At 45.6% G+C, this 27,618-nt stretch overlaps 1 protein-coding gene across 2 annotated transcripts; it reads right to left on the bottom strand.

Moving 5' to 3' along the window:
* Nucleotides 1-26,134, bottom strand: slc10a7 (solute carrier family 10 member 7). Of its 2 annotated transcripts, XM_065025170.1 has the most exons (13): nucleotides 25,872-26,134; nucleotides 23,504-23,586; nucleotides 22,350-22,486; nucleotides 21,748-21,823; nucleotides 19,453-19,491; nucleotides 19,124-19,159; nucleotides 11,430-11,513; nucleotides 9,105-9,270; nucleotides 8,836-8,887; nucleotides 5,549-5,622; nucleotides 2,518-2,663; nucleotides 2,380-2,420; nucleotides 1-1,498 (listed from the first exon to the last, which is right to left on the bottom strand). In XM_065025170.1, exons 1-12 carry the CDS (start codon nucleotides 25,969-25,971, stop codon nucleotides 2,400-2,402), a joined length of 1,014 nt encoding a protein of 337 aa, XP_064881242.1. In that variant the 5' UTR covers nucleotides 25,972-26,134; the 3' UTR covers nucleotides 1-1,498; nucleotides 2,380-2,399. The 2 variants fall into 2 exon arrangements, with proteins under 2 accessions (XP_064881242.1, XP_064881241.1); XM_065025169.1 differs by lacking the exon at nucleotides 2,380-2,420.
* Nucleotides 26,135-27,618: the final 1,484 nt, after the last annotated feature.

The raw sequence follows: 27,618 nt of genomic DNA, 5'->3' as shown, positions 1-27,618 counted from the left end.
TTTAAATCACAGTTTTTATTCATACTAGAGAAGAAACCTGTCCTTCTAACATCCGCCCAAACCGAAAGGTTCATCTTTTCAGTACTGAGAGTCTGCATCCTGACTGGCCAATAAGGGGTAGAGTTTCATGTGGGAACACATTGCCATTGGTCCTTGTTGTCACACAGTGTTTGTTTGGTAACAGCATTAGAAAAATCTGAAAACAAAATAATGAATCATCATCAACGTGTTAGTATGTATTACTGACGTTATGCCAAGGCACCTAGGGGCTGCGTCCCAAATGGCCCCCTAGTCCCTACGGCGTGCACTTATTACAGAGCTCTATGGGCCCTGGTCAACAGTAGTGCACTATATATATAGTGCACTTATTACAGAGCTCTATGGGCCCTGGTCAACAGTAGTGTACTAATATATAGTGCACTTATTACAGAGCTCTATGGGCCCTGGTCAACAGTAGTGCACTAATATATATATAGTGCACTTATTTTGACCAGAGCTCTATGGGCCCTGGTTAACAGTAGTGCACTAATATAAATATATATAGGGATTAGGGTGCTATTTGGGAAACACTTCTGACATAGTTTAACATGTTCACTGTTCAGAAAGAAATATAGAAAGTAGAACAGAAACGACTCTCTGACCTGTAGAATAAGGAATCTATAGTCATATAGTCAATCTATAGTCAATCTATAGTCATATCTCCATCTGCTGAACGCTATTGTACTATTGGTTCATGATCAGAGATGTGTAGATCCCCCCACCCCCCACCGGAGTTTATTCAGTGTCTGAAATGGCACCCTATTCTCTATGTAGTGTGCTACCGATGGCCGGGCCTTGGTCAAATGTAGTGCACTTTAACAGTAAATAGGATGGCAATTCAGACACTTCACATTTTCCTCCCCCGGAATACAGACAGGGAGACATCACCAGATGTCTGTCCTTCAACTATGGTAATAACATTTACAAATATATATAATCCCCCCCCCCTGCAAAAGCCTAAACAAGCATTAGAAACTATCAGTAAACTAGTCATTGTTCAAAACCATAAAAAACTGATTGTCAGAAAAGAGTCTTGGAATGTAACATCCCCAGAAGAATAGTTAGAAAGAGGACAATGTCCCAGCTGGCAGGCGGCGTCGTCTCAGAATTCACTTCCTGATGACGATCAGTAGTACTTCTTGTCTCACAGGAAGTGGACACCGTCTTCATGGGGATACAAAAATAGAGACTTCTATGTTCGTATAAAAGTAAACCATCGAATAAAATCATACAAGTTTTGTCATGGTAACCATCACAACCGTTAAGCCCAGGACTACGTGTTCGCGAGTCACGCGGTTGTGACGAGGCACTTGTGTTTCTGTATGTATCCTTCCACCAGAGAGATACATAAAGAGGAAGGAAGTAGTCCCTTCTGTCACAGTTTAAAGGATACTCCCCATGAGGGGGAGTGAATGAGTGTACCACTTCAGATGGGCTGTAGGTCGGTCAACTTCACTCCCTGTGGACACACAATATTTACATTTAGCATAATATTTACATAATATTTACATTTAGCATAATATTTACATAATATTTACATTTAGCGTAATATTTACATTTAGCATAATATTTACATTTAGCATAATATTTACATTTAGCATAATATTTACTATTTACATTTAGCATAATATTTACTATTTACATTTAGCATAATATTTACATTTAGCATAATATTTACATTTAGCATAATATTCCCCAGACACCATACATTTACAATCCCCAGCCACCAATCACAACCTTTACATTTAGCCACCATCAACAAGTGTTGACTCCCCAGCCACCATCAACACAGTTCACAACCTTCCCAGCCACCATCAACACAGTTCACAACCTTCCCCAGACACCATCAAACACATTTAGCAAAATAGCCACCATCAACACAGTTCACAAAGATTATCCCAGACACCATCAACACAGTTCACAACCTTCCCCAGCCACCATCAACACAGTTCACAACCTTCCCCAGCCACCATCAACACAGTTCACAACCTTCCCCAGCCACCATCAACACAGTTCACAACCTTCCCCAGCCACCATCAACACAGTTCACAACCTTCCCCAGACACCATCAACACAGTTCACAACCTTCCCCAGCCAAAACCCTCCACTCCAAACCAACTGATTTAATCCGTAACATCTTAATATACATATATATTTCACAAACAAGTTCGATTTGTCCCCTTCCAAAACCAACAGTGATTAAAACATTCTATATCACAATTAAGGCCAATGAATTAATTGCCAATTAGCACCCCGTTTGTGACCAATTAAGTCCAGGTGAGTAGCTGGGTGTTAGTGGGTTAGACACACAGACCGGAGAGGAGGCGTTTCTCTACTCACACAGACCAGACAGGTAGGTATCAATGCAATAAAATACTAGGCTGTTCCAGGGTGGAGAGAACAGAGGGACCGAGTTAGATAATAGTTGGTGTGATAGATAAATAGATCTCGCTCTGTCTCTGTGTGTGTGTTGTCTACCTTTTGTCTGCTGTTCATCCAGCTCTTGATGGTGGGTACCAGTATTGAACCCAGTAGGATCTGAGCAGGGTGATAGATGAGGAGAGGGACGGAGATCAGAGAGAGATGCTCATACCCCTCAAAAACTATCTTTAACATGGGTATACCTGGAGAGAGGAAAGAGGGGAGGAGAGGGAGGGAAGAGGGGAGGAGAGGGAGGGAAGAGGGGAGGAGAGGGAGGGAAGAGGGGAGGAGAGGGAAGAAGGGGAGGAGAGGGAGGGAAGAGGGGAGGAGAGAGGGAGGGAAGAAGAGGGGAGAAGAGAGGGAGGGGAGAAGAGGGGAGAAGAGAGGGAGGGGAGAAGAGAGGGAGGGAAGAAGAGGGAGGGGAGAAGAGAGGGAGGGAAGAAGAGGGGAGAAGAGAGGGAGGGAAGAGGGTAGAAGAGAGGGAGGGAAGAGGGTAGAAGAGGTAAAGAAAAAATTCATATTATCAGTTGAGAAACACAAGCTTAGCTTGATCCATTTCTGTATCATTTTCATGGTGTTACTGGATTTGATCAAATTCCCGATATTTGTTATTGACATAATAGGTGCATTGAGTCTTTGCAGGTCAGTGTTGGCCAGCTAGCACATTTATGTTACACAAGAGATCCGAGTTCCTGGTTGTATCCGTGTCCAGAAACCAGAATAAACATTTAGTTGTTGCTATGATTTACACCCCCTCCCTTCTCTCATCAAGGGTTTTTACATAACAGTTTCAACTCTGATTTAGACTCCATTTTGTCTCCTGCTTCCTGATCCTCTTTAACAACATTTCCTCGAGCAGATAAACACACCCCTTTTTTTTGTGAAAAGTGAATGATATTTTCTAAACCCAAGGTTTTCTTCTGATCCCATTCAGAGGAGGAAAACAAAAATTCGGGAAATCTTTCAGACATGAGAAACAGACGTACTCTCTCGACTAAATCAAGATACCTACTAAGCTTCCATCTCGGACTCCATCTCGGACTCCGCTGTTGGACAACAGTAAAAATGCACTAAAAAGGGTACAAATTCCTCTTCTTCTTTAAGTCTGACTCAGGCATCATAACTGAGAAGATAAGTGGATGCTTTAAAAAACAAAACGAACATTTTATCATCTCTGCAGACTTTATTTGAGAGAAGAAAAAAAAAAACCCCCACAGTGGTTTAAATTGACCTTGGTCAGTCAAATGACTGCTCTTCCCTCTGCCAGCCACATCAACTTCTAGTGAATCGGTTTTCATTTCAGCAATTCACTATCTGTGATGTGCTAGATGCCTCGCTTAAGATTGATGTAGTAATAATAATCATCATCCACTGGGGCTGATATGCTTCATCCATTTCTGCTGCCGCTCTCTGCCCCCCTGACTACGACTATATCTAGTACTATCCCCAAGGTTTGGAAGGAGGCCCAGGTAATCCCCCTAACGATTATATCTAGTACTCTCCCCAAGGTTTGGAAGGAGGCCCCGGTACTCCCCCTAACGATTATATCTAGTACTATCCCCAAGGTTTGGAAGGAGGCCCAGGTAATCCCCCTAACGATTATATCTAGTACTCTCCCCAAGGTTTGGAAGGAGGCCCCGGTACTCCCCCTAACGATTATATCTAGTACTATCCCCAAGGTTTGGAAGGAGGCCCCGGTACTCCCCCTAACGATTATATCTAGTACTCTCCCCAAGGTTTGGAAGGAGGCCCAGGTACTCCCCCTAACGATTATATCTAGTACTATCCACAAGGTTTGGAAGGAGGCCCCGGTACTCCCCCTAACGATTATATCTAGTACTATCCCCAAGGTTTGGAAGGAGGCCCAGATACTCCCCCTAACGATTATATCTAGTACTATCCACAAGGTTTGGAAGGAGGCCCAGATACTCCCCCTAACGATTATATCTAGTACTATCCACAAGGTTTGGAAGGAGGCCCCGGTACTCCCCCTAACGATTATATCTAGTACTATCCCCAAGGTTTGGAAGGAGGCCCAGGTACTCCCCCTAACGATTATATCTAGTACTATCCACAAGGTTTGGAAGGAGGCCCCGGTACTCCCCCTAACGATTATATCTAGTACCATCCCTAAACAAATGGCAACATCATCTATGTGAACCCGGCTGCTACTTTACTTACAGGCGACAGTGTTAGTACTCATCACTACATTCTCTACCAGAAAGTTGATTGTCCCGCTTTGATTTCACGTACATTGATAGCAATGTATGTTAAATATTTTAACAATAAGTCTGTACCTAACATCATTACTAAGCTTTAGACATATGAGTCACCACTTTTAGTAACAATTTTCAAAATGTTCTGAAATGTGATGTCCTGGTGCCTCTTGGGTAATTCAGGAAGCTGATTGAGGATCTTATTACTGATGAATGTGATGTCCTGGTGCCTCTTGGGTAATTCAGGAGCTGATTGAGGATCTTATTACTGATGAATGTGATGTCCTGGTGCCTCTTGGGTAATTCAGGGAGCTGATTGAGGATCTTATTACTGATGAATGTGATGTCCTGGTGCCTCTTGGGTAATTCAGGAAGCTGATTGAGGATCTTATTACTGATGAATGTGATGTCCTGGTGCCTCTTGGGTAATTCAGGGAGCTGATTGAGGATCTTATTACTGATGAATGTGATGTCCTGGTGCCTCTTGGGTAATTCAGGGAGCTGATTGAGGATCTTATTACTGATGAATGTGATGTCCTGGTGCCTCTTGGGTAATTCAGGAAGCTGATTGAGGATCTTATTACTGATGAATGTGATGTCCTGGTGCCTCTTGGGTAATTCAGGAAGCTGATTGAGGATCGTATTACTGATGAATGTGTTTTATTTTTCTTGGTGCTGATTTTGGATCTTATTACTGATGAATGTGATGTCCTGGTGCTCATCTGTAAAATTCAGAGCTGATTGAGGATCTCAGTGATGTCCTGGTGCCTCTCAGAAGCTTCAGGGAGCTGATTTTGTATTTTTTTAATGTTGAATCCCTGAAAAAAATGAAAGGTTAAATAAAAAATAAATGTAAAAAAAAAAAAGCTTACCCAGGGTGAGAGATTTGTGTGTAGCACAGAACATGATAGCTACTGTGTCAGCTGGAGTAAAACCAGACTGTTTCCTACAGGATGGGAGGGGACTGGGAGGATCTTATTACTGATGAATGTGATGAGGGGGGGACAGGGGATTGAGGAGGGATGGGACGAGTATTTTTTAAATGTCGGGGAGGGGACGTAAAGACGGGAGGGGACGAGGGAGAGGAGGGGACAGGACAGGAGGGGCTGGGGGACAGGATGGGAGGGGACGAGACAGGAGGGGACGACGGACGGGAGGGGACGAGACGGGAGGGGAGGGACGAGAGAGGAGGGGAGGGGACGGGACGAGGACGGGAGGGGACGGGACAGGAGGGGGACGGGGACAGGAGGGAGGGGGACGAGACAGGAGGGGAGGGGACGAGACAGGAGGAGGACAGGAGACAGGAGGGGACGGGACGGGGCGAGGCGGGGAGGGGACAGGGGACGAGACAGGAGGGGCGGAGACGGGGAGGGGCGACAGGAGGGGAGGGGAGAGAGGAGGGGACGGGGCGAGACAGGAGGGGAGGGGACAGGAGAGGAGGGGGACAGGAGGACGAGAGGAGGGGACGGGACGAGACAGGAGGGGACGGGACGAGACAGGAGGGGAGGGGACGAGACAGGAGGGGACGGGACGAGACAGGAGGGGACGGGACGAGACAGGAGGGGACGGGACGAGACAGGAGGAGGGGACGAGAGAGGAGGGGACGGGGACGAGACAGGAGGAGGGGGGACGAGAGACGGGAGAGACAGGAGGGGAGGGGACGAGACAGGAGGGGGGGGGAGGGGACGGGGAGAGGAGGGGACGGGACGGGACAGGAGACGGGAGGAGGACAGGAGGAGGGACGAGAGAGGAGGGGACGGGACGAGACAGGAGGGGAGGGGGAGAGAGAGGAGGGGACGGGGACGAGACAGGAGGGGGAGAGACAGGGACGAGACAGGAGGGGACGGGACGAGACAGGAGGGGAGGGGACGAGACAGGAGGGGACGGGACGAGACAGGAGGGGAGGGACGAGACAGGAGGGGACGGGACGAGACAGGAGGGGACGGGACGAGACAGGAGGGACGGGACGAGACAGGAGGAGGACAGGAGGGGACGGGACAGGAGGGGACGGGGGACGAGACAGGAGGGACGGGGGACAGGAGGGACGAGACAGGAGGGGAGGGGAGACAGGAGGGGAGGGGACGAGACAGGAGGGGACGGGGACGAGACAGGAGGAGGGAGGAGAGAGGAGGGGACGGGACGAGGAGGAGGGGACGGGGAGACAGGAGGGGAGGGGACGAGACAGGAGGAGGGACGAGACAGGAGGGGACGGGACGAGACAGGAGGGGAGGGGACGAGACAGGAGGGGACGGGACGAGACAGGAGGAGGGGACAGGAGGGGCGAGACAGGAGGGGAGGGGACGAGAGGGAGGGGAGACAGGAGGAGGGGAGGGGACGAGAGAGGAGGGGGGACGAGACAGGAGGAGGGAGGAGGGGGACGAGACAGGAGGGAGGGGACGAGAGAGGACGGGACGAGACAGGAGGAGGGGACGAGACAGGAGGGGACGGGACAGGACAGGAGGGAGGGGACGGGAGGAGGGACGGGACGAGACAGGAGGAGGGACGAGACAGGACGGGACGGACAGGAGGAGGGGACGGGAGAGACAGGAGGGGGGGACAGGAGGGGACGAGACAGGAGGGGAGACGAGACAGGAGGGGACGGGACGAGACAGGAGGGGACGGGACGAGACAGGAGGGACGGGACGAGACGGGACGAGACAGGAGGGGACGGGACGAGACAGGAGGGGACGGGACAGGAGGGGACGGGACGAGACAGGAGGGGAGGGCGAGACAGGGAGGGGACGAGAGAGGAGGGGACGGGACGAGAGAGGAGGGGACAGGAGGGGAGGGGACGAGACAGGAGGGGACGGGACGAGACAGGAGACGAGACAGGAGGGACGGGACAGGAGGGGACGGACGGGAGGGGAGGGACGAGAGAGGGGACGGGAGGAGACGGGAGGGGACGGGGGAGGAGGGGACGGGACAGGAGGGGAGGGACGAGGGACAGGAGGGACGGGACGAGACAGGAGGTGAAGGGAGACAGGAGGGGACGAGACAAGAGGGGAGGGGACGAGACAGGAGGGAGGGGACGAGACAGGAGGAGGGGACGAGACAGGAGGGGACGGGACGAGACAGGAGGGGACGGGGGACAGGAGGGGACGGGGGACAGGAGGGGACGGGGGACAGGAGGGGACGGGACAGGAGGGGACGAGACGGGACGGGAGGGGAGGGAGGGGAGGGGACGGGACGAGACAGGAGGGGACGAGACAGGGGAGGGGACGAGACAGGAGGGGACGAGACAGGAGGGGACGGGACAGGAGGGGACGGGACAGGAGGGACGGGACAGGAGGGGACGGGACGAGACAGGAGGGGACGGGACGAGACAGGGGGACGGGACGAGACAGGAGGGGACGGGACAGGAGGGGACGGGACGGGACAGGAGGGGACGGGACGGGACAGGAGGGGACGGGACAGGAGGGGACGGGACAGGAGGGACGAGACAGGAGGGGGAGACAGGAGGGGACGAGACAGGAGGGGACGAGACGAGACAGGAGGGACGGGACGAGACAGGAGGGGACGAGGAGACAGGAGGGGACGGGACGAGACAGGAGGGGACGAGACGAGACAGGAGGGGACGAGACAGGAGGGGAGGGACGAGACAGGAGGGGACGGGACAAGACAGGAGGGGACGGGACAAGACAGGAGGGGACGGGACGAGACAGGAGGGGAGGGACGAGACAGGAGGGGGGGACAGGAGGGGACGAGACAGGAGGGGACGGGGAGACAGGAGGGGACGGGACATGAGGGGACGGGACATGAGGGGAGGGGACGGGACATGAGGACAGGGAGGGGAGGGGGGGACGAGACAGGAGGGGACAGGAGGGGAGGGGACGGGACAGGAGGACAGGAGGGGACGGGACAAGACAGGAGGGGAGGGGACGGGACGAGACAGGAGGGGAGGGGACGGGACGAGACAGGAGGGGACGGGAGGGGAGGGGAGAGAGAGAGAGATCAGAAACTGATTAACACACACCTAAAACATCACAGAGTGAGTATATTGGAAGACATTTTACAGCATGAGATGAACAGAGCCCCATAATCCTAGAGTGACTGTACAGATGAACAGAGCCCCATAATCCTAGAGTGACTGTACAGATGAGAGCAACAGCATGACAGTAACAGTACTACAGTATAACACTAACAGTACTATTAAACTCACTGTGTGGAGAAGACAAACGTCAACAGCATGAAGCTCAGCTGGATGCAGAATACTGGGGAGAGACAACGCATCAGATCAGAGGGTTTAGACAGAACTCACACAGAGAGAGAGAGAGAGAGAGAGAGACACAGAGAGAGAGAGAGACACAGAGAGAGAGAGAGAGAGAGAGAGAGAGAGAGAGAGAGAGAGAGAGAGAGAGAGACAGAGAGGGCGAGAGACAGAGGGCGAGAGACAGAGAGCGAGAGACAGAGAGCGAGAGACAGACTCACTGATGAAGGTGATGAGCAGCAGGCTGAGGTGGTCCAGTTCAATATCCGGGTTAGAGAAGGTCTCACAGAAGGTGGTGTAAATGATCATCAGGAGAACCAAAGAACTGATGGCTCCAAACGGAGGTTTCCTCCTCTCGAGCCAGTCCCTCAGGAACCGCCGGGACACCTGGGATACATAGAGGCTATAAGGGCTTTATAGAGGTGTTATAGACTCCCACAGAAGGTCTCTCTAGCCAGTCCCTCAGGAACCTCCGGGACACCTGGGATACATAGTGGCTATAAGGGCTTTATAGAGGTGTTATAGACTCCCACAGAAGGTCTCTCTAGCCAGTCCCTCAGGAACCGCCGGGACACCTGGGGAGGCTATAGGGCTTTATAGAGGTGTTATAGATAGAGGCTATAGAGGGCTTTATAGAGGTGTTATAGACTCCCACAGAAGGTCTCTCTAGCCAGTCCTTCAGGAACCGCCGGGACACCTGGGATACATAGAGGCTATAAGGGCTTTATAGAGGTGTTATAGACTCCCACAGAAGGTCTCTCTAGCCAGTCCCTCAGGAACCGCCGGGACACCTGGGATACATAGTGGCTATAAGGGCTTTATAGAGGTGTTATAGACTCCCACAGAAGGTCTCCTCCCTAGCCAGTCCCTCAGGAACCGCCGGGACACCTGGGATACATAGTGGCTATAAGGGCTTTATAGAGGTGTTATAGACTCCCACAGAAGGTCTCTCTAGCCAGTCCCTCAGGAACCGCCGGGACACCTGGGATACATAGTGGCTATAAGGGCTTTATAGAGGTGTTATAGACTCCCACAGAAGGTCTCCTCCCTAGCCAGTCCCTCAGGAACCGCCGGGACACCTGGGATACATAGTGGCTATAAGGGCTTTATAGAGGTGTTATAGACTCCCACAGAAGGTCTCTCTAGCCAGTCCCTCAGGAACCGCCGGGACACCTGGGATACATAGTGGCTATAAGGGCTTTATAGAGGTGTTATAGACTCCCACAGAAGGTCTCCTCTCTAGCCAGTCTGTCAGGAAATCTGTTTTTATAAAAAAGCTTATAGTGGTTAAACGGGGTATTATTTGGGCTTTTAACGGGATTATGAAGTGGTTAAACGGGGTATTATTTGGGTTTTTAACAGGATTATAAAGTGGTTAAACGGGGTATTATTTGGGTTTTTAACAGGATTATAAAGTGGTTAAACAGGGTATTATTTGGGTTTTTAACAGGATTATGAAGTGGTTAAACGGGGTATTATTTGGGCTTTTAACAGGATTATAAAGTGGTTAAACGGGGTATTATTTGGGTTTTTAACAGAATTATGAAGTGGTTAAACAGGGTATTATTTGGGTTTTTAACAGGATTATGAAGTGGTTAAACAGGGTATTATTTGGGTTTTTAACAGGATTATGAAGTGGTTAAACAGGGTATTATTTGGGTTTTTAACAGGATTATAAAGTGGTTAAACGGGGTATTATTTGGGTTTTTAACAGGATTATGAAGTGGTTAAACGGGGTATTATTTGGGGCTTTTAACAGGATTATAAAGTGGTTAAACGGGGTATTATTTGGGTTTTTAACAGGATTATGAAGTGGTTAAACGGGGTATTATTTGGGGCTTTTAACAGGATTATAAAGTGGTTAAACAGGGTATTATTTGGGCTTTTAACAGGATTATAAAGTGGTTAAACGGGGTATTATTTGGGTTTTTAACAGGATTATAAAGTGGTTAAACGGGGTATTATTTGGGGCTTTTAACAGGATTATAAAGTGGTTAAACGGGGTATTATTTGGGTTTTTAACAGGATTATGAAGTGGTTAAACGGGGTATTATTTGGGGCTTTTAACAGGATTATAAAGTGGTTAAACAGGGTATTATTTGGGCTTTTAACAGGATTATAAAGTGGTTAAACGGGGTATTATTTGGGGCTTTTAACAGGATTATAAAGTGGTTAAACAGGGTATTATTTGGGCTTTTAACAGGATTATAAAGTGGTTAAACGGGGTATTATTTGGGCTTTTAACAGGATTATAAAGTGGTTAAACGGGGTATTATTTGGGTTTTTAACAGGATTATAAAGTGGTTAAACGGGGTATTATTTGGGTTTTTAACAGGATTATAAAGTGGTTAAACGGGGTATTATTTGGGTTTTTAACAGGATTATAAAGTGGTTAAACGGGGTATTATTTGGGTTTTTAACAGGTTTATAAAAGGTTTTGTAATCTGTGTACTGACGTTGCACAGGATGAAGGGTTTAAAAATACTAACATAAAAAGGTGTTATATTTCTGTATAGGCTTTATAAAAACAGGCTCTATAAACTGACCTGTCCTAGGATGAGAGGAACGACCACAGTCATGAAGAGCTGAGAGAAGATGGAGGAGAAAGGGACAGAGGATGACGAGCCCAGCTGGAAGAGAGGATGAACGAGGGATGAGAATGTGTCAACATATCAGGTACTGACATTGATTATAAAACTCTTTCAGTAGCAGTATGAAACACCTTGGGGACCTCTGGAGCTCTGTCAGAGTGACCATCAGGTTCTTGGTCACCTCTCTGACCAAGGCCCTTCTCCCCCGATTGGTCAGTTTGGCCGGGTGGCCAGCTCTAGGAAGAGTCTTGGTGGTTCCAAACGTCTCTCATTTAAGAATGATGGAGGCCACTGTGTTACTGGGGAACTTCAATGCTGCAGAAATGTTTTGGTGTCCTTCCCCAGATCTGTGCCTCGACACAATCCTGTCTCTGAGCTCTATGGACAATTCCTTCGACCTCCTGGCTTGGTTTTTGCTCTGACCTGGGCAGTCACTGTCAACTGTGGGACCTTATATAGACAGGTGTTTGGCTTTTCCAAACCATGTCCAATCAATTGAATTTACCACAGGTGGACTCCAGTCAAGTTGTAGAAACATCTCAAGGATGATCAATGGAAACAGGATGCACCTGCACATTGACTCGGTACCAGTACCACCTGTGTGTAGATTGACTCGGTACCAGTACCACCTGTGTGTAGATTGACTCGGTACCAGTACAACCTGTGTGTAGATTGACTCGGTACCAGTACAACCTGTGTGTAGATTGACTCGGTACCAGTACAACCTGTGTGTAGATTGACTCGGAACCAGTACAACCTGTGTGTAGATTGACTCGGTACCAGTACCACCTGTGTGTAGATTGACTCGGTACCAGTACCACCTGTGTGTAGATTGACTCGGTACCAGTACCACCTGTGTGTAGATTGACTCGGAACCAGTACCACCTGTGTGTAGATTGACTCGGTACCAGTACCACCTGTGTGTAGATTGACTCGGTACCAGTACCACCTGTGTGTAGATTGACTCGGTACCAGTACCACCTGTGTGTAGATTGACTCGGTACCAGTACAACCTGTGTGTAGATTGACTCGGAACCAGTACCACCTGTGTGTAGATTGACTCGGTACCAGTACCACCTGTGTGTAGATTGACTCGGTACCAGTACCACCTGTGTGTAGATTGACTCGGTACCAGTACCACCTGTGTGTAGATTGACTCGGTACCAGTACCACCTGTGTGTAGATTGACTCGGTACCAGTACCACCTGTGTGTAGATTGACTCGGTACCAGTACCACCTGTGTGTAGATTGACTCGGTACCAGTACCACCTGTGTGTAGATTGACTCGGTACCAGTACCACCTGTGTGTAGATTGACTCGGTACCAGTACAACCTGTGTGTAGATTGACTCGGAACCAGTACAACCTGTGTGTAGATTGACTCGGAACCAGTACCACCTGTGTGTAGATTGACTCGGTACCAGTACCACCTGTGTGTAGCCTCGTTACTGTTATTTTATTGTATAAACTTTATTTAGAAAATATTTTCTTAACTCTTATTTTGTTAAAACTGCATTGGTTATGGGCTTGTAAGTAAGCATTTCAGTGTTAGGTCTACACCTGCATAGCCTGGTTCCTCTCTAGGTTTCTTCCTAGGTTCTGGCCTTTCTAGGGAGTTTTTCGTAGCCACCGTGCTTCTACACCTGCAATGCTTGCTGTTTGGGGTTTTAGGCTGGGTTTCTGTACAGCACTTTGAGATATCAGCTGATGTACGAAGGGCTATATAAATACATTTGATTTAGTGTAGCGTAGTGTATAGTAGTGTAGTGTATAGTAGTGTAGTGTATAGTAGTGTAGTGTATAGTAGTGTAGTGTAGTGTATAGTAGTGTAGTGTATAGTAGTGTAGTGTAGTGTATAGTAGTGTAGTGTATAGTAGTGTAGTGTAGTGTATAGTAGTGTAGTGTATAGTAGTGTAGTGTATAGTAGTGTAGTGTATAGTAGTGTAGTGTAGTGTATAGTAGTGTAGTGTATAGTAGTGTAGTGTATAGTAGTGTAGTGTATAGTAGTGTAGTGTATAGTAGTGTAGTGTATAGTAGTGTAGTGTATAGTAGTGTAGTGTAGTGTAGTGTAGTGTATAGTAGTGTAGTGTAGTGTATAGTAGTGTATAGTAGTGTAGTGTAGTGTATAGTAGTGTATAGTAGTGTATAGTAGTGTAGTGTATAGTAGTGTAGTGTATAGTAGTGTAGTGTATAGTAGTGTAGTGTATAGTAGTGTAGTGTATAGTAGTGTAGTGTATAGTAGTGTAGTGTATAGTAGTGTAGTGTATAGTAGTGTAGTGTATAGTAGTGTAGTGTAGTGTAGTGTAGTGTATAGTAGTGTAGTGTAGTGTATAGTAGTGTATAGTAGTGTAGTGTAGTGTATAGTAGTGTATAGTAGTGTATAGTAGTGTAGTGTATAGTAGTGTAGTGTATAGTAGTGTAGTGTATAGTAGTGTAGTGTAGTGTAGTGTAGTGTATAGTAGTGTAGTGTATAGTAGTGTAGTGTATAGTAGTGTATAGTGTAGTGTAGTGTATAGTAGTGTAGTGTAGTGTATAGTAGTGTAGTGTATAGTGGTGTAGTGTATAGTAGTGTAGTGTATAGCAGTGTAGTGTAGCGTAGTGTATAGTAGTGTAGTGTATAGTAGCGTAGTGTATAGTAGCGTAGTGTATAGTAGTGTAGTGTATAGTAGTGTAGTGTATAGTAGTGTAGTGTAGTGTAGTGTATAGTAGTGTAGTGTATAGTAGTGTAGTGTATAGTAGCGTAGCGTAGCGTATAGTAGCGTATAGTAGTGTAGTGTATAGTAGTGTAGTGTAGCGTAGTGTAGTGTAGCGTAGTGTAGTGTAGCGTAGTGTATAGTAGCGTAGTGTATAGTAGCGTAGTGTATAGTAGTGTAGTGTATAGTGGTGTAGTGTAGTGTAGTGTATAGTAGTGTAGTGTATAGTAGTGTAGTGTATAGTAGTGTATAGTAGTGTAGTGTATAGTAGTGTAGTGTATAGTAGTGTAGTGTATAGTGGTGTAGTGTAGTGTAGTGTATAGTAGTGTAGTGTATAGTAGTGTAGTGTAGTGTATAGTAGTGTAGCGTAGTGTATAGTAGTGTAGTGTATAGTAGTGTAATGATGTACGATGGGCTATATAAATACATTTGATTTGATTTAGTGTAGTGTATAGTAGTGTATAGTAGTGTAGTGTAGTGTATAGTAGTGTAGTGTAGTGTATAGTAGTGTAGTGTATAGTAGTGTAGTGTATAGTAGTGTAGTGTATAGTAGTGTAGTGTATAGTAGTGTAGTGTATAGTAGTGTAGTGTAGTGTATAGTAGTGTAGTGTATAGTAGTGTAGTGTAGTGTATAGTAGTGTAGTGTAGTGTATAGTAGTGTAGTGTAGTGTATAGTAGTGTAGTGTAGTGTAGTGTATAGTAGTGTAGTGTAGTGTATAGTAGTGTAGTGTAGTGTATAGTAGTGTAGTGTAGTGTAGTGTAGTGTATAGTAGTGTAGTGTAGTGTATAGTAGTGTAGTGTATAGTAGTGTAGTGTAGTGTAGTGTATAGTAGTGTATAGTAGTGTAGTGTATAGTAGTGTAGTGTAGTGTATAGTAGTGTAGTGTAGTGTATAGTAGTGTAGTGTATAGTAGTGTATCGTAGTGTAGTGTATAGTAGTGTAGTGTAGTGTATAGTAGTGTAGTGTAGTGTATAGTAGTGTAGTGTAGTGTATAGTAGTGTAGTGTAGCGTAGTGTATAGTAGTGTAGTGTATAGTAGTGTAGTGTATAGTAGTGTAGTGTATAGTAGTGTAGTGTAGTGTATAGTAGTGTAGTGTAGTGTATAGTAGTGTAGTGTATAGTAGTGTAGTGTAGCGTAGTGTAGTGTATAGTAGTGTAGTGTATAGTAGTGTAGTGTATAGTAGTGTATAGTAGTGTAGTGTAGTGTAGTGTATAGTAGTGTAGTGTAGTGTGTAGTATAGTGTAGTGTAGTGTATAGTAGTGTATAGTAGTGTAGTGTATATTAGTGTAGTGTATAGTAGTGTAGTGTATAGTAGTGTAGTGTATAGTAGTGTAGTGTATAGTAGTGTAGTGTATAGTAGTGTAGTGTATAGTAGTGTAGTGTAGTGTAGTGTAGTGTATAGTAGTGTAGTGTATAGTAGTGTAGTGTAGTGTATAGTAGTGTAGCGTATAGTAGTGTAGTGTATAGTAGTGTAGTGTAGTGTAGTGTATAGTAGTGTAGTGTAGTGTATAGTAGTGTAGTGTATAGTAGTGTAGTGTATAGTAGTGTAGTGTAGTGTATAGTAGTGTAGTGTAGTGTAGTGTATAGTAGTGTAGTGTATAGTAGTGTAGTGTATAGTAGTGTAGTGTATAGTAGTGTAGTGTAGTGTATAGTAGTGTAGTGTAGTGTAGTGTATAGTAGTGTAGTGTATAGTAGTGTAGTGTATAGTAGTGTAGTGTATAGTAGTGTAGTGTATAGTAGTGTAGTGTATAGTAGTGTGTAGTGTATAGTAGTGTAGTGTATAGTAGTGTAGTGTATAGTAGTGTAGTGTATAGTAGTGTAGTGTAGTGTATAGTAGTGTAGTGTATAGTAGTGTAGTGTAGTGTATAGTAGTGTAGTGTATAGTAGTGTAGCGTAGTGTATAGTAGTGTAGTGTATAGTAGTGTAATGATGTACGATGGGCTATATAAATACATTTGATTTGATTTAGTGTAGTGTATAGTAGTGTAGCGTAGTGTATAGTAGTGTAGTGTATAGTAGTGTAATGATGTACGATGGGCTATATAAATACATTTGATTTGATTTAGTGTAGTGTATAGTAGTGTATAGTAGTGTAGTGTAGTGTATAGTAGTGTAGTGTAGTGTATAGTAGTGTAGTGTATAGTAGTGTAGTGTATAGTAGTGTATAGTAGTGTAGTGTATAGTAGTGCAGTGTATAGTAGTGTATAGTAGTGTAGTGTATAGTAGTGTATAGTAGTGTAGTGTATAGTAGTGTATAGTAGTGTAGTGTATAGTAGTGTATAGTAGTGTAGTGTATAGTAGTGTAGTGTATAGTAGTGTAGTGTATAGTAGTGTAGTGTATAGTAGTGTAGTGTAGTGTATAGTAGTGTAGTGTAGTGTAGTGTATAGTAGTGTAGTGTAGTGTATAGTAGTGTAGTGTATAGTAGTGTAGTGTAGTGTATAGTAGTGTAGTGTAGTGTAGTGTATAGTAGTGTAGTGTAGTGTAGTGTATAGTAGTGTAGTGTAGTGTATAGTAGTGTAGTGTATAGTAGTGTAGTGTAGTGTATAGTAGTGTATAGTAGTGTAGTGTATAGTAGTGTAGTGTAGTGTATAGTAGTGTAGTGTAGTGTATAGTAGTGTAGTGTATAGTAGTGTAGTGTATAGTAGTGTAGTGTATAGTAGTGTATCGTAGTGTAGTGTATAGTAGTGTAGTGTAGTGTATAGTAGTGTAGTGTAGTGTATAGTAGTGTAGTGTATAGTGTAGTGTATAGTAGTGTATAGTAGTGTAGTGTATAGTAGTGTAGTGTATAGTAGTGTAGTGTATAGTAGTGTAGTGTATAGTAGTGTATAGTAGTGTAGTGTAGTGTATAGTAGTGTAGTGTGTAGTATAGTGTAGTGTATAGTAGTGTATAGTAGTGTAGTGTATAGTAGTGTAGTGTATAGTAGTGTAGTGTAGTGTAGCGTAGTGTAGTGTATAGTAGTGTAGTGTATAGTAGTGTAGTGTATAGTAGTGTAGTGTATAGTAGTGTAGTGTATAGTAGTGTAGTGTATAGTAGTGTAGTGTAGTGTATAGTAGTGTATAGTAGTGTAGTGTATAGTAGTGTAGTGTATAGTAGTGTAGTGTATAGTAGTGTAGTGTATAGTAGTGTATAGTAGTGTAGTGTATAGTAGTGTAGTGTATAGTAGTGTAGTGTATAGTAGTGTAGTGTATAGTAGTGTAGTGTATAGTAGTGTAGTGTAGTGTAGTGTATAGTAGTGTAGTGTAGTGTAGTGTATAGTAGTGTAGTGTATAGTAGTGTAGTGTATAGTAGTGTAGTGTATAGTGTATAGTAGTGTAGTGTATAGTAGTGTAGTGTAGTATAGTGTAGTGTAGTATAGTGTAGTGTATAGTAGTGTAGTGTATAGTAGTGTAGTGTATAGTGGTGTAGTGTATAGTAGTGTAGTGTATAGTAGTGTAGTGTATCATCTCTGTACCCCACACATACAATTATCTGTCAGGTCCCTCATCTCTGTACCCCACACATACAATTATCTGTAAGGTCCCTCATCTCTGTACCCCACACATACAATTATCTGTCAGGTCCCTCATCTCTGTACCCCACACATACAATTATCTGTCAGGTCCCTCATCTCTGTACCCCACACATACAATTATCTGTAAGGTCCCTCATCTCTGTACCCTACACATACAATTATCTGTCAGGTCCCTCATCTCTGTACCCCACACATACAATTATCTGTAAGGTCCCTCATCTCTGTAGAGCAGTGAATTTCAAACACAGATTCAACCACAAAGACCAGGGAGGTTTTCCAATGCCTTGTTAAGAAGGGCCCCAATTGGTAGATGGGTAAAAAAAAGTTGTTATTAACCTATTGGGAAGCAGACATTGAATATCCCTTTGAGCAGGGTGAAGTTATTAATTACACTTTGGATGGTGTATCAATACACTCAGTCACTACAAAGATACAGGCGTCCTTCCTAACTCAGTTGCCGAAGAGGAAGGAAACCGCTCAGGGACTTGAACATGAGGCCAATGGTGACTTTAAAACAGTCACAGAGTTTAATGGCTGTGATAGGTAGAAAACTGAGGATGGATCAACAACATTGTAGTTACTCCACAATACTAACCTGAATTATTTAATGACAGAGTTAAAAGGAAGCCTGTACAGAATAAAATTCCAAAACATGCATCCTGTTTGCAATAAGGCACTAAAGTAATACTTCATGTCCTGAATACAAAGTGTCATGTTTGGGGCAAATCCAATACATCACTGAGTACCACTCTTGATATATTCAAGTATAGTGGTGGCTGCATCATGTTATGGGTATGCTTGTCATCGACAAGGACTAGGGAGTTTTTCCAGGATAAAAATAAATGGAATAAACCTAAGCAGAGGCTAAATCCTAGAGGAAAACCTGGTTCAGTCTGCTTCCCAACAGACACTGGGAGGTGAAATCACCTTTCAGCAGGACAATAACCGAAAACACAAGGCCAGATATACACTGGGAGATGAAATCACCTTTCAGCAGGACAATATCCGAAAACACAAGGCCAGATATACACTGGGAGATGAAATCACCTTTCAGCAGGACAATAACCTAGAACACAAGGCCAAATCTACACTGGAGCTGCTTACCAAGATGACAGTGAATGTTCCTGAGTGGCCTAGTTACAGTTTGGCCTTAGAAATCACCTTGAAAATCTATGGCAAGACTTGAGACTTACCCAGAAAGGTGATTCTAAAATATATTGACTCAGGGGGTTGAATAATTATCTAAATGAAGATTAGTGTTTTATTTTTTCATATTTTTTAATGTAATTTTTTCCCCCCCACTTTGACATGGAGTATTTTGTGAAGATCGTTGACCAAAACAATGACAATTTAAATGAATTTTAATCCTAAACACAACAAAAAGGTGCCAAAGAAAGGTCAAGGGGTTATATAGAATACTTTGTGTCGTGTAGAAAATACTTACAAACAGTAACAGTAGCAGTGGTGTCACTATTATTCCCTGTAGACAGAGAATAGGGATGTCAGACAGGCTCAATACTGTTCCCCCCCCCACACACACACACCACCATCCCCCCACCCCACACACACACACACAACCCACCATCCCCCCCACCCCACACACACACACACACAACCCCCCCACACACACACACCACCATCCCCCCACCCCACACACACACCACCATCCCCCCACCCCACACACACAACTCCCCCCCACACACACACACACACACACTAGTCTACCTTCACATGGCTCCATGGTAGAGGTAAAGAGACACAATTCAGTCTTACCAGGAAGCTTCCGAAGGCGGAGTTAAAGATGGCGGCAGCCTGAGGGAAGAGAATCCCCGTTTATTAAAATGGAACCAACACACGGTAATGTACAGGGATCTGTCCAGCTTGTCGTGTACTAACAGAACGTCCATAATGTCCAGCTAGTTGTGTACTAACAGAACGTCCATAATGTCCAGCTAGTCGTGTACTAACAGGGAAACAGAACGTCCATAATGTCCAGCTAGTCGTGTACTAACAGAACGTCCATAATGTCCAGCTAGTCGTGTACTAACAGGGAAACAGAACGTCCATAATGTCCAGCTAGTCGTGTACTAACAGGGAAACAGAACGTCCATAATGTCCAGCTAGTCGTGTACTAACAGGGAAACAGAACGTCCATAATGTCCAGCTTGTAGTGTACTAACAGAACGTCCATAATGTCCAGCTAGTCGTGTACTAACAGGGAAACAGAACGTCCATAATGTCCAGCTTGTAGTGTACTAACAGAACGTCCATAATGTCCAGCTAGTCGTGTACTAACAGGGAAACAGAACGTCCATAATGTCCAGCTAGTCGTGTACTAACAGAACGTCCATAATGTCCAGCTAGTCGTGTACTAACAGAACGTCCATAATGTCCAGCTAGTCGTGTACTAACAGAACGTCCATAATGTCCAGCTAGTCGTGTACTAACAGGGAAACAGAACGTCCATAATGTCCAGCTTGTCGTGTACTAACAGAACGTCCATAATGTCCAGCTAGTCGTGTACTAACAGAACGTCCATAATGTCCAGCTAGTCGTGTACTAACAGGGAAACAGAACGTCCATAATGTCCAGCTAGTCGTGTACTAACAGAACGTCCATAATGTCCAGCTAGTCGTGTACTAACAGAACGTCCATAATGTCCAGCTAGTCGTGTACTAACAGGGAAACAGAACGTCCATAATGTCCAGCTTGTCGTGTACTAACAGGGAAACAGAACGTCCATAATGTCCAGCTTGTCGTGTACTAACAGAACGTCCATAATGTCCAGCTAGTCGTGTACTAACAGAACGTCCATAATGTCCAGCTAGTCGTGTACTAACAGAACGTCCATAATGTCCAGCTAGTCGTGTACTAACAGAACGTCCATAATGTCCAGCTAGTCGTGTACTAACAGGGAAACAGAACGTCCATAATGTCCAGCTTGTCGTGTACTAACAGAACGTCCATAATGTCCAGCTAGTCGTGTACTAACAGAACGTCCATAATGTCCAGCTAGTCGTGTACTAACAGGGAAACAGAACGTCCATAATGTCCAGCTAGTCGTGTACTAACAGAACGTCCATAATGTCCAGCTAGTCGTGTACTAACAGAACGTCCATAATGTCCAGCTAGTCGTGTACTAACAGGGAAACAGAACGTCCATAATGTCCAGCTTGTCGTGTACTAACAGGGAAACAGAACGTCCATAATGTCCAGCTTGTCGTGTACTAACAGAACGTCCATAATGTCCAGCTAGTCGTGTACTAACAGAACGTCCATAATGTCCAGCTAGTCGTGTACTAACAGAACGTCCATAATGTCCAGCTAGTCGTGTACTAACAGAACGTCCATAATGTCCAGCTTGTCGTGTACTAACAGAACGTCCATAATGTCCAGCTAGTCGTGTACTAACAGAACGTCCATAATGTCCAGCTAGTCGTGTACTAACAGAACGTCCATAATGTCCAGCTAGTCGTGTACTAACAGGGAAACAGAACGTCCATAATGTCCAGCTTGTAGTGTACTAACAGAACGTCCATAATGTCCAGCTAGTCGTGTACTAACAGGGAAACAGAACGTCCATAATGTCCAGCTAGTCGTGTACTAACAGAACGTCCATAATGTCCAGCTTGTCGTGTACTAACAGAACGTCCATAATGTCCAGCTAGTCGTGTACTAACAGAACGTCCATAATGTCCAGCTAGTCGTGTACTAACAGAACGTCCATAATGTCCAGCTTGTCGTGTACTAACAGAACGTCCATAATGTCCAGCTAGTCGTGTACTAACAGGGAAACAGAACGTCCATAATGTCCAGCTTGTCGTGTACTAACAGAACGTCCATAATGTCCAGCTAGTCGTGTACTAACAGGGAAACAGAACGTCCATAATGTCCAGCTTGTCGTGTACTAACGGGGAAATAGAGTGTCATTCCAAATACAACCTGTACGTACGCCGGTATAGGCACCGTCATTGTAAATAAGAATTTGTTCTTAACCGACTTGCACTAGTCGTGTACTAACGGGGAAATAGAGGCCTAGTTAAATAAAAATAAAAACATTGTAAATACCTCGTTCCCCCCCACAGCTTTGGTGAGTATGACAGCAGAGGAGACTGGAGGGGGCATACATCCCACCGTCTGTAACCTAGACGACGCACGCACAGAGACACACACACAACAGGGTCTTTGTCAAGGTCACGTCACCCATGGCAACCGTAAGGTAGAACCACTGGCTGAAGAAAGGACTCTTTCACTCCTCCCCCCCTCCTCCCTCTAGCCCCTCCCCCTCCCAATACAGTATGTAGTTGTGTATTAGGAACATCCGATGGTCCCGCCCCCACACACACACACAAAGCTCCTCCCCCCTTCCTCCCTCTAGCCCCTCCCCCTCCCAATACAGTATGTAGTTGTGTGTTAGAAACATCCGATGGTCCCGCCCCCCTCCACACACACACAAAGGTCCTCCCCCCTTTCTCTCTCTAGCCCCTCCCCCTCCCAATACAGTATGTAGTTGTGTGTTAGGAACATCCGATGGTCCCGCCCCCACACACACAAAGCTCCTCACCCTCAGAGCAGCCAATGGTTTAAAGATAGATACAGAGAAACTCTCTGTGTGTGTGTGTGTGTGTGTGTGTGTGTGTGTGTGTGTGTGTGTGTGTGTGTATACTCACCCTCGGAGTAGCCAAGTGTTGATTGAGGTAAGAGCCAGTAGTTTGATACAGAGCCACATGGCAACAGGGAAGAAGACCAGGGTGAAGGACTGGACAAACAGATGCAGCTTCACATGGAGGAGGGCACTGGTCAACTCCTAGAGGAATATGGAGAGGGAGAGAGAAGCATCATACTGGTCAACTCCTAGAGGAATATGGAGAGAGAGAGAGAGAAGCATCAAACTGGTCAACTCCTAGAGGAATATGGAGAGAGAGAGAAGCATCATACTGGTCAACTCCTAGAGGAATATGGAGAGGGAGAGAGAGAAGCATCAAACTGGTCAACTCCTAGAGGAATATGGAGAGAGAGAGAGAAGCATCATACTGGTCAACTCCTAGAGGAATATGGAGAGAGAGAAGCATCATACTGGTCAACTCCTAGAGGAATATGGAGAGAAGGAGAAGCATCAAACTGGTCAACTCCTAGAGGAATATGGAGAGAGAGAGAGAAGCATCAAACTGGTCAACTCCTAGAGGAATATGGAGAGAAGGAGAAGCATCAAACTGGTCAACTCCTAGAGGAATATGGAGAGAAGGAGAAGCATCATACTGGTCAACTCCTAGAGGAATATGGGGAGAGGGAGAGAAGCATCATACTGGTCAACTCCTAGAGGAATATGGAGAGAAGGAGAAGCATCAAACTGGTCAACTCCTAGAGGAATATGGAGAGAAGGAGAAGCATCATACTGGTCAACTCCTAGAGGAATATGGGGAGAGGGAGAGAAGCATCATACTGGTCAACTCCTAGAGGAATATGGAGAGAGAGAGAGAAGCATCATACTGGTCAACTCCTAGAGGAATACGGAGAGAGAGAGAGAAGCATCAAACTGGTCAACTCCTAGAGGAATATGGAGAGAGAGAGAGAAGCATCATACTGGTCAACTCCTAGACGAATATGGAGAGAGAGAGAGAAGCATCAAACTGGTCAACTCCTAGAGGAATATGGAGAGAGAGAGAGAAGCATCAATGAACCATGCAAACAAAACCCTTTGAGATGAAAATGCTTAATGGAGAATCCCCAATGAAATAGCTTTTTGGAAAATAACTCAACTATACCACAATCGCAAATCATTAGACGGGAGGAGTCTGGATTCACTACGTAAATGTCTCTTTACCTCTGTTTTTAATGACAGGCCGCTGTTGAAGAAAATGGCTGACACCGCAACATAGGTGATTGTGAACTCTGGTCTCAGTGGACCTGAGAGAGAGAGAGAGACAGACAGAGAGAGAGACAGAGAGACAGAGAGAGAGAGAGAGAGACAGAGGGAGAGAGAGAAAGAGGGAGAGAGAGAAAGAGGGAGAGAGAGAAAGAGGGAGAGAGAGAGAGACAGACAGAGAGAGAGACAGAGAGACAGAGAGAGAGAGAGAGAAAGAGGGAGAGAGAGAAAGAGGGAGAGAGAGAGAGAGACAAAGAGGGAGAGAGAGAAAGAGGGAGAGAGAGAAAGAGGGAGAGAGAGAAAGAGGGAGAGAGAGAGAAAAAGAGGGAGAGAGAGAGAAAAAGAGGGAGAGAGAGAGAAAGAGGGAGAGAGAGAGAAAGAGGGAGAGAGAGACAGAGACAGAGAGAGAGAGAGAGAGAGAGAGAGAGGGGGAGAGAGAGAAAGAGGGAGAGAGAACAAGCGAGTTAACTACTAATACATAAGCAAACACAGGTATTAGAACACACAATGGAGCATATAGTGCTCCCGGATATATGGAGCATATAGTGCTCCCGGATATAGGGCGTGTGTGTTGGAGAGTGCCAGGCCTGCGCACTGGTCCGGGGGAGCGCACTGTCTAACGCGTTGGTTTACTGGGTGCGAAGCGTTATCGTGTCACTTCCGCTTTATGTCCGGTTATCGCTGAGAAACTATGAATATGACACTGAAGGCTGAAACAGTAGCTGAAATCGGGTGGGAGCAACTAGCTGACGGTTGTTGGGAAAGGGGGAAAGCTGGTCAGTTGTACAACTGAATGCATTCTCTGTCTCTCTCCAACCCCTGTGAATCAGAGAGGTGTGTTGTCGGTGGTTAGTTAGGTTAGCCCAAGATGTACTCTTAAGGAGTCTATCGTTACCCCTTAGGTTCAACGACCTAATGGTGTTATTCTCTGAGGTAGACTGACTCTTGTAGCCAAAAACGCTATCTAAGCGTGAATCGATTATCAGGTTTTGCGATATGGTTCTAGAAACGTAAAGCCTTTTACTTTCATATCAAAATCATTTCTAAATGAAAAATACGCACTTTCTGTACACTTTTTTTTAACCGGCTTTTATCAAAGTCTCGGTGGACAGTATTTTTCAGTGACGTTTCTGGTGGTCCCCACACAGGGGGTTGGAGAATTGCTAGATAGCTAATAACTGGGTAGCTAATTCTGTCTTCAGTATGTCTTCAATAAACGCGCTGTAACGTGGAGATATTATATTATTTCTCGCTGATATGAAAAGGTCCCTACCGCAAGCGATGCCTGTTAATGTTCAGACCAAGCATCGGGGCTCTTAAACACCCACACAGAGGACGCCTGTTAATGTTCAGACCAAGCATCGGGGCTCTTAACACCCACACAGAGGACGCCTGTTAATGTTCAGACCAAGCATCGGGGCTCTTAACACCCACACAGAGGACGCCTGTTAATGTTCAGACCAAGCATCGGGGCTCTTAACACCCACACAGAGGACGCCTGTTAATGTTCAGACCAAGCATCGGGGCTCTTAACACCCACACAGAGGACGCCTGTTAATGTTCAGACCAAGCATCGGGGCTCTTAACACCCACACAGAGGACGCCTGTTAATGTTCAGACCAAGCATCGGGGCTCTTAACACCCACACAGAGGACGCCTGTTAATGTTCAGACCAAGCATCGGGGCTCTTAACACCCACACAGAGGACGCCTGTTAATGTTCAGACCAAGCATCGGGGCTCTTAACACCCACACAGAGGACGCCTGTTAATGTTCAGACCAAGCATCGGGGCTCTTAACACCCACACAGAGGACGCCTGTTAATGTTCAGACCAAGCATCGGGGATCTTAAACACCCACACAGAGGACGCCTGTTAATGTTCAGACCAAGCATCGGGGCTCTTAACACCCACACAGAGGACGCCTGTTAATGTTCAGACCAAGCATCGGGGCTCTTAACACCCACACAGAGGACGCCTGTTAATGTTCAGACCAAGCATCGGGGATCTTAAACACCCACACAGAGGACGCCTGTTAATGTTCAGACCAAGCATCGGGGCTCTTAACACCCACACAGAAGATGCCTTCGTCCAATGACTAGAGTGTAATGGAGTGATGATCAGGGGATATGTTAGCTCACCTGCTTGAGTGGAGTCTGACAGCTTAACAATGTCCCAATTTGTAGTTTACCTACCATTCTTGTCCGAACCATTATGGCAAATCACAATATCTAACTTACGTGTTGAATAAACTGTTTAGCTAAAAAAACAAAAAAAAACAAATGTGACTATTGAAGACCATTCAGATCAGTGTCAACGGGAACTTACCTCCTTTCAGTCCAACTGCAGGCTGTAGTTTCGCAGACACGATTGCTGCCACTATACCGATAATAAACCATTCTTTCCGTACTCTAGCCAACAGGCCCATATTACCGAGCCTCTACACGGCTCCCCGGGCCGAACCTGACTTCTCTGTCCCGTCCGGACAAGCCCCAATAGCAACAGGAACTTTTGTCAGATTGTCGTTTTGAAGAAGGATTAAAAGAGACACACGATTTCATATCCGTACTAATATTCTGCTAGCAGCACTGACGATGACGTCACTTTCCTATTGTAATGAGGAAATCTTCAAAATAAAAGCCCGCATTTCAAAACCCTGTAAAGGTGGATAAACTCATTCCAATGATATTACTTTTTTTTAAAAAATCAATGTCGATATTTTATTTATTTATTTATTGTGCTTATAAGCAAATGCAAGAAGGAATTTCTGTTTTTTTTAAAAGACCACTATTGAGAAATACAATGTTCAGACTGGTATGGTGACAATGTTGGGCTTTCTAGAGAAAAGAAACAGGATAATTTGTGCAGATGTGAAACAGTGAGGTTGGGAGTACTCGGTAGAGGCTGTAGAATCTATATATAGTGTCATTTCATGGGAAACGGAATAATACGGACTGTTGCTGCCAGTGGTGTAAAGTACTTAGGGCCAAATACTTGAAAGTACTACTTAAAGTAGTTTTTGGGGGTATCAGTACTTTACAATTGATATTTTTTACAACTTTTACATTTACTTCACTACATTTCTAAGGAAAATAATGTTATTTTTTACCCCATACATTTTCCCTCACACACTTCAGTATATTTTACTTTGATACTTAATATGTATCAATTATATTTAATTTGGTACTTCATTATATTTAAAACCGAATACCTTTAGACCTTTTACTCAAGTAGTATTTTACTGGGTGACTTTCACTTTTACTTGAGTCATTTTCTATTAAGGGATCTTTACTTTTACTCAAGAATGATAATTGGGTACTTTTTCCCCCACTGGTTGCTGGCAGGGCCCTGACTATGAGAACACAGAGGTCCACCACTGGTTACTGGCAGGGCCCTGACTATGAGAACACAGAGGTCCACCACTGGTTACTGGCAGGGCCCTGACTATGAGGACACAGAGGTCCACCACTGGTTACTGGCAGGGCCCTATGAGGACACAGAGGTCCACCACTGGTTACTGGCAGGGCCCTGACTATGAGAACACAGGGGTCCACCACTGGTTACTGGCAGGGCCCTATGAGGACACAGAGGTCCACCACTGGTTACTGGCAGGGCCCTGACTATGAGGACACAGAGGTCCACCACTGGTTACTGGCAGGGCCCTATGAGGACACAGATGTCCACCACTGGTTACTGGCAGGGCCCTGACTATGAGGACACAGAGGTCCACCACTGGTTACTGGCAGGGCCCTGACTATGAGGACACAGAGGTCCACCACTGGTTACTGGCAGGGCCCTGACTATGAGAACACAGAGGTCCTCCACTGGTTACTGGCAGGGCCCTGACTATGAGAACACAGGGGTCCACCACTGGTTACTGGCAGGGCCCTATGAGAACACAGAGGTCCACCACTGGTTACTGGCAGGGCCCTGACTATGAGAACACAGAGGTCCATCACTGGTTACTGGCAGGGCCCTATGAGAACACAGAGGTCCACCACTGGTTACTGGCAGGGTCCTGACTATGAGGACACAGAGGTCTACCACTGGTTACTGGCAGGGCCCTGACTATGAG

The sequence above is a fragment of the Oncorhynchus nerka genome, linkage group LG12, assembly GCF_034236695.1.
Source record: "Oncorhynchus nerka isolate Pitt River linkage group LG12, Oner_Uvic_2.0, whole genome shotgun sequence".
NCBI classification, from domain to species: domain Eukaryota; kingdom Metazoa; phylum Chordata; class Actinopteri; order Salmoniformes; family Salmonidae; genus Oncorhynchus; species Oncorhynchus nerka.
This window is presented reverse-complemented; position numbering and strand designations above follow the sequence as displayed.

What these genes read in the sequence shown, in the direction of transcription:
- slc10a7 (XM_065025169.1), bottom strand. Translation starts at nt 25,971, where the DNA reads ATGGGCCTGTTGGCTAGAGTACGGAAAGAATGGTTTATTATCGGTATA. An exon ending in GCCTGTCATTAAAAACAGAG is followed by an intron (nt 22,487 to 23,503) that starts GTAAAGAGACAT and finishes ATATTCCTCTAG; the next exon opens with GAGTTGACCAGTGCCCTCCT. An exon ending in TTCCTCTCATCCTAGGACAG is followed by an intron (nt 9,271 to 11,429) that starts GTCAGTTTATAG and finishes TATGTATCCCAG; the next exon opens with GTGTCCCGGCGGTTCCTGAG.